The sequence below is a fragment of the Solea solea genome, chromosome 3 (genome assembly GCF_958295425.1).
Source record: "Solea solea chromosome 3, fSolSol10.1, whole genome shotgun sequence".
NCBI classification, from domain to species: domain Eukaryota; kingdom Metazoa; phylum Chordata; class Actinopteri; order Pleuronectiformes; family Soleidae; genus Solea; species Solea solea.
Genome location: NC_081136.1, coordinates 1,450,329 through 1,462,062, shown reverse-complemented (window position 1 = coordinate 1,462,062; position 11,734 = coordinate 1,450,329). Strand labels below are relative to the sequence as shown.

At 44.0% G+C, this 11,734-nt stretch overlaps 2 protein-coding genes across 3 annotated transcripts; both read left to right on the top strand.

Annotated features, from left to right (window-relative positions):
* Positions 1-3,342: 3,342 nt before the first annotated feature.
* Positions 3,343-7,755, top strand: LOC131456959 (zinc finger protein basonuclin-2-like). Of its 2 annotated transcripts, XM_058625683.1 has the most exons (8): positions 3,343-3,561; positions 3,861-3,897; positions 4,097-4,199; positions 4,657-4,826; positions 4,893-4,958; positions 5,155-5,484; positions 5,622-6,165; positions 6,859-7,755. In XM_058625683.1, exons 2-8 carry the CDS (start codon positions 3,871-3,873, stop codon positions 7,440-7,442), a joined length of 1,824 nt encoding a protein of 607 aa, XP_058481666.1. In that variant the 5' UTR covers positions 3,343-3,561; positions 3,861-3,870; the 3' UTR covers positions 7,443-7,755. The 2 variants fall into 2 exon arrangements, with proteins under 2 accessions (XP_058481666.1, XP_058481665.1); XM_058625682.1 differs by lacking the exons at positions 3,343-3,561; positions 3,861-3,897 and having other exon boundaries at positions 4,035-4,199.
* A 184-nt stretch (positions 7,756-7,939) lies between these two features.
* Positions 7,940-11,734, top strand: LOC131457136 (zinc finger protein 436-like). The gene is made up of 6 exons (XM_058625961.1): positions 7,940-8,244; positions 8,437-8,536; positions 8,670-8,767; positions 8,945-9,087; positions 9,181-9,260; positions 10,026-11,734. Exons 1-6 carry the CDS (start codon positions 8,037-8,039, stop codon positions 11,212-11,214), a joined length of 1,818 nt encoding a protein of 605 aa, XP_058481944.1. The 5' UTR covers positions 7,940-8,036; the 3' UTR covers positions 11,215-11,734.

The following is an 11,734-nucleotide window of genomic DNA, read 5'->3' as shown; positions in this document are numbered from 1 at the left end:
CACAGCGGGACGCTTAATCTCCGAACTGAACAAGACGTGGCGACTGAGCGGCTCGATCGCGACGTTAGGACACAAAAACACAGGTGTCCGCTCGTCGGTACGGTGGCCCTGAGGTGTCAAAACACAGCACAAAGAAAAACAGGCGTGGCAACTGTCCGACCCGTGTGAAGACGAAAAACAAGGTTAAACTGTGAGGAAATCTACTGACGCTTTCGTCAACGAATAAAAAACAGACGCAAAATGCGACGACATGTGGAATTTCACGTACGATGTTACGCAAAAAGCCAAAAACCACGCGGAGACGAAACCACGACAAAGCTGAAGACACATTAGGAAGAAAGTCGTCCAGAAACCCATGCGTAGTCCGACTAATGCAGACAATCGGACAACTTGCCGAGTCCAGTCCAGCTAAGCGTACACATGCAGGAGTAATCAGACTATGAATCACATTGTTGTCTTAGTCTGACTAAAATCGGAATTTTAACGGTTTCTTCAAATGGAAGAAAAATTTGATTTAAGACAAAAAAAGGACAAATATATCTGTGTTGCAAATTCAGTTAGACTGAACTATAAAACTGAATCAACGCTTCAGGGCCACCGTACACAAAGGGGCCCCGCCTACAGATATTAGCCCCGCCCCCGCTCGCATTTGAATTTGGCCGATGACGGAAGAAAACAAAGTACAAAAAGAATGAATCAAACGCGTCCTGTTTTCTCCCCGATGAATATTCACCGAAGATTTAGTTCAGAAACTTCACCTGCGACGCACACACACACACACACACACGCACACGTGCACACACACACACACACACACACGTGCACACACCCACACACACGTGCACACACCCACACACACTCCCTGTGGTGACGCAGCGGTGCCAAGTTGGACAAACTACAAAGACACACACACTTGCTGCAGTGACACAGATATGAAGGAGGAGGGAGCTCTCTCACACACACACATGCTGTGAGGGGCGGGGCAAGGGACTGCGAGGAGGACACACACACACACAAATATACAGAAATTTTAGTGTCATGTAAAATTCACCTGCAGCTCCTCAGACGCTAAAAGACGTTTTTGGAGACAAATGACAAAACGAGACGAGGGACAGACGACTGTGAAGGATCAGACGGGACGTTTTAGCAAAAAAAAAAAAAAAAAACACCTCAAGAATTAACTTGTTTTAAAGTTATTTTTAAACCATTTGTGACGCTGAAATCTTCATCAACATGGTACCTTTCTTTGAAGGGGGGGGGGACTGTTTCCCCGGGGCACATTAAGAGGACATTTGACTTTGATTCTTTAGTCTTTAAAGACTCAGGTCACTGTTTTAAATCCTTCAAAAAGTCAGAACGGTGGAGAATCTGAGTCAGTTTTAGTCTACGATATCTTTAAGAACACGTTCACCTTTGCACCAAACCCCATAGAGAAAATCTGAGATTTTAGCTCACGGGGACACAGGAGCTGCTGGTCCTCTGCTGCCTCGTGTGGTCACTTTGTGTCACTGAGGTCAATCTGAACGAAGGATTTCAAACACAGAATTTTAAAATAATGTCAAACTAAGACATTTAAAAGTTAGTGATGGAGGCAGCAGTGGATCAACAGCTCCTGTGTGCTGTGATGTTAAAATCGCTGGTTTTCTCTATGGGGTTTGGTGTGAGAGAGTCTCTAAAGACTGAAGTCACTCAAGTTTTAAATCCTTCACAAAGTGAAAGAGCTTCTGTGGAAATAAGTTGAAGAAAAAACAAACAGTGTCACAGTTTTTTCTTTCCCTCCTCAGAGCAGAAACGACCCAGAAAGTTTCTTATATTGTCGATCTGACACACACACACACACACACACACACACACACACACACACAGTGAAGGTAGGGCTGTTGGACAGGATGTGTGTCTGTTGGGACGTAATGGACTCTTTCTTTCTTGTTTTGATGTCGTACTAATTACAATATCAGACGATAACCGTGTGTGTGTGTGTGTGTGTGATCACCACTGTTCGTTGACACACTTACTCACCAGAACCTCTCAAAGGGCTTGTGTTTTGGTACCACCTCCTGTCCTTTGTGTGTGAGTGTGTGTGTGTGTGTGTGTGTGTGAGAACCAGGTCGCTCCAGAACAAAAGAATAGAAAGTGAGCGACAGTGAAAAAAATAATAAAAATCTACATTAGATTAAGTCTTAAGAAAATTGTCACATCTTTGTCTCACTGTCAGATTTCAGACTTTTCCAACAGGAAACTGAAGTTTTCCTCCCACACCAAAGCCCATAGAGAAAATCAGTGATTTTAACGTCACAACACACAGGAGTTGTTGATCCACTGCTGCCTCCATCACAAAGTTCAAATATCTTATTTTGTCAAATTCCGTGTTGAAATCCTTCGTTCAGATTAACCTCAGTGACACAAAGTGACCACACGAGGCAGCAGTAGACCAGCAGCTCCTGTGTCCCCGTGAGCTAAAATCACTGATTTTCTCTATGGGGTTTGGTGTGGGAGAAAAACTTTTATACGATGAGTCTTTTCTTACGTTTTTTTTCTCCTCTGGTAATCTCATGTTTTCACTGAATCTGTTTTTCTGTTGTTTTCAGTCAAACTGTGATTGTGACACAAACACATTTTAGAAATTATAATTAATTTAACCTTGTCCGTGTGTGTGTGTGTGTGCGCGTGTGTGTGTGTGTGTGTGTGTGTGTGTGTGTGGTGCCCTACCGTCGCCCTGATTCAATCAGGAACCTTCGTCTCAGAGGGGAACTTTTCCCTGGGAACAAAGATGCTGATGGACACACCAAGGACAGCAGGTGAGTATCGTCAAGACCTGTCCAGTCTATTTAATCTTAATCTGAGTCTTTTTAAATCTTAAACTGAGTCTTTTTAGTTTTAAACTGAGACTTTTTAGTCTTAATCTGAGTCTATTTAGTCTAATTTGGGACTTTTTAGTTTTAATATGAGACTTTTTAGTCTTAATCTGAGTCTTCTAATCTTAAATTGAGTCCTTTTTTGTTTTAAACTGAGTCTTTTTAGTTTAATCTGAGATTTTTTTGTTTTAAATTGAGTCTTTTTAGTCTTAATCTGAGTCTTTTTAGTCCTAATCTGAAACTTTTTTGTCTTAATCTGAGACTTTTAGTCTTAAACATAAACAAACAAAAAAACATGAACCATTAAATTAAACGTCACACATGCTGAGTTTTACTGTCTTTAATTTAAAGACATTATTTTCTTTCTCGTCCTGCGTCAGTTTATTTGTGAATTTACAAAATATAATGACTTCATATTTCACTAACTTCATCCTCCAATCCTCTTCATCCTCTTCCTCCTCCATCACATCGGAGACAAAAGGAGGAAACAAAGTGAACGTCCATCGTCGTCCAATCACATCAGAGGGAGGAGTGTGAGGATGGAGGGATGAGTTTAAAAGAAGTGTGTGTGTGTGAGGAGAGATGGAGGGAAACGGGAAAGAAAGAAAACGACGGAAAATATCAACGATTTTCATTTTAAAAAACATGGGAAATTAACATAAAGAAGATAAAGAAAGAAAAAGGAAGTTTGAGTCAGCGTCAGACGGTGAGAATGTTATTTTCATATGAATTACCTTATACACACATATATGTATATATATACATATAAATGTATATATATACATTTATATGTATATATGTATATATATATACATATATGTATATATGTATATATGTAGATATATATACATATATACATATATATGTGTATGTATATATATGTATATATATATATATATATATACATAGATAAAGAATGAAACAAAATGACACATTTATTATAAACAAATATCATTAATAATAATAGATTTAACAAATCAGCATCGGATGTTTCTGTTTCTGCAGAAGAAGAGACATGAGGAAGAGTCCAGACACTCACGAGGTAACAAGTGTGTGTGTGTGTGTGTTTGATTTAATTATAATTAAATGTTTTTACAAATACTGAAAAATACAATTAAGAAACTGCAAAAAGAAAATATCCTACAAAGATAATATAGTTATATATGCAGTATATATATATAATTATACATATATACATATACTTCATGTATATACTGTATGTGTGTTTGTGTTGTTCTCAGTCCGTCAGCTGCTCAGTCTCCAGCTGCAGCTGTCGGTGTTTTAAACCTGGAAACGTCAAATTCAGGTCATGTGATCGTTGTGGACACGGCTGGGTGGTGCACGGTAACAGACACACACGCACTCACACACACACACACAGAGACAGAGGGCAGATTTTATGTGTGGTTGCTACAGTGACATGAAGTCAGGTGTCGCTGTCATCGCATCACCAGGAACATCTGGACAGACCATCTGCACACACACACACACACACACACAGTTCTTATAAAAGTAAACAAACATCTGTTGCTGAAAACTTTTCCACTTTACGATCATTAACATTCATCATCACACTTTTCTTTTGGTACAAATTCGTATACTCGTGTTTATTTAATTGTGAAAAGTTTCTGGCGTGTTTTCTGTAGATTTTGGACTCCACTGTTTGTCAATAAAGTTCATTTGATTTTCATTTGATTTCTAATGTGCGTAAACATTTTCCTGAGGAGTTTTTTGGTTCCTCGTGGTTTAAAACACGGCGTTGGTTTCTCCTGGTGACCCCCGTCGTGGGTTTTCTCTGCAGCCCTGGAGAAGCTCCGGGCCCCGCCTTCCTCCAGCTGTGGCCCAGCAGAGGTGGCTCTTCCTGGGCTGGTGTTGGACCTGAGCTCCCTGGTTCTGTTTGGAGCTCAGGCTGTTCCCGTCCGTCTGAAGATCCTGCTGGATCGCCTCTTCAGCGTCCTGACCCCCGACCAGGTGAAAACCGCTCCCGTGGTGTGATGCTAACACGTGACTGACGTGTAACAGATGATTTTGTTTCAGGTCGGACACATCCTGCACACACTGGGCTGGAGTCTGGGAGATTATGTGAGAGGATACATGCTGCAGGTACACAAGTGTACGTGTGAAATACACATTAACAAATGCATGAAGCTAATGAAGCTAACATTAACCTACAAAGGTATAAACATTTAAAAAAAAACATGTATCTAACCAAAAACACATGACTATACTTTGACAAAACAAGTGACTAACGTGACAGTTTCCCAGCATTCATTGCGGTTAAGGTCTTCCTTCTCTCCAGTTTCCCAGCGGGACGGTGTTGGAGCGCTGGACGATGGCCACTCCCGAAGAAGAGCTGCTCATCCTCAAACAGTTCCTTCGCTTTGGCGAGACCCGCCCCATCGCAGAGCTGATGATGCCTCAGTGTCTGGCAGCTGTCAATCACCACTCTGATCCAGATCCCGCCCCCAAGAGCTGCCACTCAAACATCGACTCGTTCACTGAGTGTAAAGGAACATCCAGGAACTCGAGAGAAGATGTCCGCCATTTTGAAGACCTCCCATGTGGACGGCCTTTGCTTCCAGTCCGTCTTCCAAGCTCCGCCTTCAAGCATTTGGTTCCTTCCAACCAGGTAATGGGCCAAGCTTCTGTGTCTCAGACTGGTTCTGGACAGAAGGGGGCGCTCAGTGCTGACTCACACTTAAAAACCTGATGTACCACTTTAGTCTTGTGGACTTGACCACCTCCTCCTTGTGTGTCTTTCATCAGGATCTTGCTCCTCCCCCGAGGCTGACTCAGCACCTACAGGAACCCAGAGGAAAATTCACCCAAAAACACGGGCAGGAAGGAAAAAGAGACGCACAAGAGAACGATCTGCTGGAGTCCAAATGTGAGCCGGTCTTTAAAATCAAAGCAGACCCTGACAGTCCAGTCCAGTCCCGGTCACTGTGGCATCCAAACATCAACAGTGATGACGAGGTCAATCTTCTCAGAGGCGTGGCCAAACAGGAGACCGCCTCCTTACCTTCTCCTCCTTCATTCATCCCAGTATCTTCCTCATTCTGTCCGTTTATTTCCTCCTCTGCATCATCTCCCCCGAGGATCTACCCGAGGTTGCAGAGCTCCTCTCCCTCCTGTTTTCATCCACTCCCATCCTTCTCCTCCTCCTTCCTCTGTCCTTCTCCTGCCATCTCCTTCTCTTCCTCCCTCCATCCTCTCCCACCTTCCCCATGCTCCCTTCCTTCTTCTCCTGCAGGAAGTCGGAAGGGGAGGGTCTATTGTGGCGTTTGTGGGAAAAGCTTTTACGACAAAGGTACGAATGAGATTGTCTTGGTGTTCCACAGGGTTCATGTCAAGATCCTCTAGAGATCTTATGTCTTGAGCTTCCAGATGGTTCCCTGAAATATCATAGAATCAGGTTTAATTTGGGGCATGCAGCTGTTTTTAGATGTTTGAGGTCTACGGGGTTCATTTTACTGCCCTCTGCTGGTCTGGAGGGATGGATTTTGCTTGGATTTATCAATATCAATATCATCAGTAGTTAACTGTAGGCAACTGGACTACCTTAAAGTAGGTTTGAAGACATTTCGCCTCTCATCCAAGAAGCTTCTTCAGTTCTGAGCTGTTGAAGGGACTTACTAATGTTTGAAGATGTCGAAGAACTCATGGAAGAGAGTCCAAACTTTCGTCTTCAAACCTACTTCAAGCAAGTCCAGTTACCTAAAGCGAACTACAGAAGATGACTATGACCCAGATGAATGAAAACCTTCACAGACATCTGTACTGTTACTTAGTGTTCCCCCCAGAAGACATTTTGGGTTCCTCAAGATTGAAACTGACATCTTCTTGATTCTTTCCTTAAGTTTCAGACTTCCTAGATGGCTTGTGGTTCCATGAGGGTTTATGTTTGTCAACGTGCTGGTGTCGTTTCTTAAAGGTCCAGGTTCTCTTCTGATCTGTTGCCTTTGGGTCCATCTCAGAAACCATTTCCCCTCTGTTTGTGCAGGAACTCTGAAGATCCACTACAACGCTGTCCACCTGAAGATCAAACATCGCTGCACTGTGTCCGGATGCACCATGGTCTTCAGCTCACTGCGAAGCCGCAACCGTCACAGCGCCAACCCGAACCCGCGGCTACACACCGGTTCCAACAGAGACGGACCTTCTGAACAATGCACACAAGATGGTGACTCTTGCACACTTGAGCGTGTCCACCGACCTAGAAATGGTTTAAACGGGCAAACTTATTCCAGACCCCCTCAAACTGACTCCCCTCCTCCTTCTCCTTCCCCGTGCAACGACCACGACTCCACCCTGTCTCTCACTCCCCTCGCTGTGATGAAGGAAACAGAATGCGTAGCTACCCTTAACACTTATAACAACACTGCACCTGTCTCCCTGTCAGGCCACGCCCCCATCACCATGGCAAATTGTACCAAAGGAAATCAGGGAGCACTAACCGATCAGCAGCAACAGTGGGAATCATGTGACTCCGTTCCGAAGAAGAAGCCCAGAAAGTCAAGCACGCCAGTGAAAATAGAAAGAGGGAAAAAGGAGGGGAGGAGCAACAAGAAGGAGGAGGAGTTTTGACGTTGCTAATCTCAGTAAGCATTAGCAATCAATTGATCTCAAAGTATTGGCTGAATTATTTGAGATTACTGCTAGCATAGCATGTTGAAAAAGACATGATATTTTTCATATGTAAATATTATATATAACATACACAGTGTGTTCCTGGACCATATTCGATGTTATATTGTCACATATATGAAATGTATTGTACATTCATATGCACATATATTTCATTTATGGCAGTTGATAAATGTGGATTTAACGGCATGCTGCTCTGTGCAGGAGCTCCCCCTTGTGTTTGTTGCCTGTTATTGTGACGTTTTGTGTAATAAGCTATGAAAAGCTATGAAAAAATAAAACCGGTTAATGTTTGGATTTAGTTTGACAAAAAACAGTTTAGTTATTTTTTTCTATTATTCTAAAAAAAAAAACGTTTTTAAATTTAATCTTAGCTAACTCATCCGGGCGGTCAGGTTTCCAGTCGGATGACATTTAGAGACGTACCCAAACCGGAAACAGTGCGAGTCTTGTCAACAAAGGTGTCGCACTTGATGAGAATAAAATAATGAAGACGCTATAAAGAGAGACGAGGAGACAGAGAGTGCGTTAAAAATGTCTAAAGCGGATATTCTCAGACAGTTTGTGGCGCAGAGTCTCGCCGCCGCGTCACAGGAAATCTTAGCGGTGGTGGAGAGAACCGTGTCCGAGTACGAGGAGGAGGCTGCGGGCTTCAGGGAGCAGATCGTCCGGCAGAGGAAGCAGCTGGAGCTGCTGCAGCCACGGGTCAAACTCGAAACACTCAGCAACTTTACAATAAAAGGTTTGAGTTTTGAAAAAAATGTTTACATACATTAAACGTTGAATTAAATCATTGTGTTCAGCTCTTTTCAAATCATAATAAGAGTAATAATCAGAGTACTGCCTCTTCTTCTTATGATAACAAGTAAGAATAGTGTAGCTTCAGTGAGCTAAGCTCGGAAATTTCAAAATAAAACACTTCCTGGTTGCACAGATGTTCGTTCAGTTGCGAAACGCAGCAGGAGCCACGTCGAGGAAGAGGAGGGTGACGACGACGAAGATCTGGAGGATGTGAATAATCAAACTCCATCAAGGTTTTATTTTATAAAATAAAGTAGTAAAATGGCATTTTATTTTGTATTTTTGTCCTGATTTCCTCCATCTTTTTTTGTTCTTTCAAACACAGAATAATAATCATAATTTTTAAATACGTGTTTCATCCTCCAGACGTCCGTGTGAGCAGAAGGTCGTTGACACTCAGGATCACGTGGACCTGAGGATCCACGTCCTGGAAAACCCACAGACTGAAGCACTTTCAAAAAACGGTAACCGGGAATTGACTATATGAGATACATAGTTGTGCGCCCCCTGCTGGAAAAGTCTGTCTAACAGTGAGATTAAGACGTAAACGTGTTTTGAAGATATCGTAGAGTTAAACTGACTGAGTTTTTTTCAGTGGTTAAAATGAATTTTTCTATTTTGTCTTGTTACTTCCTCCTCAGTCCATAAAAAGTGTCCACGAGGTCTTCAGGAGGTGGACGTCCTGGACCTGCTTAGGTCCGACAGGGGTCGTTTGGAATTGAATTCGGTAACAGCGGAGGAAATCCAGAGACGAGGGACCTCGACTGTCTTCATCAGACCCAAGGTGTCGTAGTTTGTCCCACGAGCCTTTTAAGCCCAAGCAGTGAATGGACAAGATGCGCGGTGAGATGTGACGTCTTTATTTTGTTTCTCTCAGGTGCAAAAGGAAACTGAAGACTTTGAGGAAGACGCAGGAGACTCTTCCTCTCCCACATGTGACACCAGGCAACAAATTAGGTAAATAAATCAAAGGAAATGCGAATCATTCAATTATTTCTTGATATGCAGACGATACTGTGCTGTGTTTGTCTGAATTTATTGTCATTCCCGTTTATCGGGATGCGATTATCGATATGTTGGCGCCAAATAACAATATTTTATTTATGAAAAATGTGTTACTCTAAACAGATTTGCCACCAGTTTAACTCACCAGCTACACTACCCCATGACTCCTGTTGGTGGCGCTTTGCCTTTCCTTGTTTTAACTGTACATCATCAAGTCTGTTACCGGCGTGCAAACGTATTGGTCACTCTGGGATTCGTGTTTAAACGACTAGCGCTTCAACTACATTTGGTAAGCAGTGGGCGTGGCCTACAGCTGTATTAGTAGTGGCCTTGTAGGTCAGCGGACACTGTGCATTCTGGGAGCCAAAAAGCACAATTGATGACCCACTTAAAAAAAAAAAAAACAGATTTCCTGCATTTCCTGTTTGCATTAACGGCGTCGCTACCTCATGACTCCTGGTGGTGGCGCTAATGACGGGATCGTACATGGGCGTTGAGAATTTATTGTTGCGACATATCCTCAGTTACTCGTGTCACTCTCTTCAGTCACAACAGGGTTCTTCCTGCTCTTGAAATTCATAGACATTGCATAACCACTTTGGTTTTATAAGAGGTGTCATACTTGGCGCGGCCACATGGTGTCGTGTTTCCCCACGTCAACATCATATATCAGACACGTGGATTGTATAAATTCTCACTTCTTATTTTCCACCGCAGTCGTCTTCAGGCGGAGGACGTCCCGTCCGGCAGCTTAATATCGCAACAAGAAGACGACGACGACAACATGCTAACCGAGGAAGCTAACGCCGGAGAGCGACAAGACGAGGAAGCCGCCGCCGCTCAGAGGAAGGAGGAGGAGGAGGATCATAACGACGAAAAAGATGAAGATAGAGAAAAGTTGAAAGACAGCGATGATGACTGGAAACCGGACATGAGCGAGGAGGAGGAGGAGGAGTCGAGTGACGGTGAACCGATGACAACAAATAAACAAAATGTCAAATTGGCGTCCACGGAGACGCCAGACCTCCAACTTCAGAGTCGTCTCGAAACGGGCGACTGTCACATTTGTGGCGAGACTTTCTTCAGCGTTTACGGCCGCGACGAGCATGTGGCCGCTCACTCGGGCGAGAGGCCGCACAAATGCAATGTCTGTGCCGCGGCATTTGCCCTGCGGGTGTCGCTGGAGAAGCATCGGACACTCCATGTAGAGGGAAAGCCTCACACGTGCTTCACCTGCCATAAAGTGTGTGAACACAGGGAGGCGCTAAAGGCTCACCTCAAGACGCACGTTATAAAAAAGAAGGTGCACCTATGCGGCGTGTGCGGAAAGTCCCTCAGCGACTACAGGTCGCTGTCCCGTCACAAGATGACGCACTCCGGGGAGAGGCCTCACAGCTGCCAGGTTTGTGGGCGGAGTTTCAAGCTGCCTGGGACGCTGAGGCAACACGAGAAGATCCACACAGACCGCGAGAGGTCGTACCTGTGCGACGTCTGCTGCAAAATGTTCCTGACGATCAAGCAGCTGCAGATTCACATGCGGACACACAGCAGCGAGAAGCCGCACCACTGCCGGGAGTGCGGCCGCGGGTTTTGCACCAAGGGGGCGCTGACCGTTCACACGCGGATGCACACCGGGGAGACACCGTACCGGTGCCCCGAGTGCGGCTGGGCCTTCAAGCGCAAGAACAACCTGGACGAGCACATGACTGTGCACTCTGGCGCCAAACCCTTCGTGTGTGGCATCTGCGGCAAAGCGTGCGCGCGCAAAACGCACCTGACGATCCACATGAGGACGCACAACGGCGAACGGCCGTACAAGTGTCGGCTGTGCGACAAAGCGTTCACACAGAGCCATTGTCTGAAGACGCACATGAAGAGCCACCTCGCAGCGGAGGACACGACGTAAAGCGTCTTTCTTTCCAGTGTTTGAATTTCCTGGGCATCACAAACGGTTCAAAATCTACTCATAGTTTCAAAATCTATTGATTGGTCATGAGAGCGACGTCCGACACAAGAAACAGACATTTGCATGATGCACACGGAAGTCTTTATTTTAACATTTGAATATACATGAGTGACCTAAAAAAAACAAAACCCTAAACTGTAGAGGGAAAAAAAACACAAACATGACTCTGGTTTTTGCATATTTGTCTTTGCCGTCACAGATCGTAAGTAAAGAAACGCGTTACCAGTTTTGCATAAATTAAATGAGCCGGACTGAGCTTTCGTTTATTTTTTATTTCTCTGTAAACTGACACTTTGACACCTGCACCTTTGTGATGGGTGGGTGATTGCCCAAGTATGTTCCCATTCAGTTTTGGTAAGAATCTGCTGACTGAAAAGGTCTCAAAACATGATCACATTTTCAAGACGATCACTTATAACGGGCAAAACTCTAAAAGAAAGAAAATAAATCTCGGTCAGAA

Bases quoted from the DNA above. Each gene is read 5' to 3' on its own strand.
- LOC131456959 (XM_058625682.1), top strand. From the start codon at position 4,061: ATGTATATACTGTATGTGTGTTTGTGTTGTTCTCAGTCCGTCAGCTGC. The intron at 4,200-4,656 runs GTAACAGACACA...TTTTCTCTGCAG, and splicing joins ACACGGCTGGGTGGTGCACG to CCCTGGAGAAGCTCCGGGCC. The intron at 4,959-5,154 runs GTACACAAGTGT...CCTTCTCTCCAG, and splicing joins TGAGAGGATACATGCTGCAG to TTTCCCAGCGGGACGGTGTT.
- LOC131457136 (XM_058625961.1), top strand. From the start codon at position 8,037: ATGTCTAAAGCGGATATTCTCAGACAGTTTGTGGCGCAGAGTCTCGCC. The intron at 8,768-8,944 runs GTAACCGGGAAT...CTTCCTCCTCAG, and splicing joins TGAAGCACTTTCAAAAAACG to TCCATAAAAAGTGTCCACGA. The intron at 9,088-9,180 runs GTGTCGTAGTTT...TGTTTCTCTCAG, and splicing joins CTGTCTTCATCAGACCCAAG to GTGCAAAAGGAAACTGAAGA.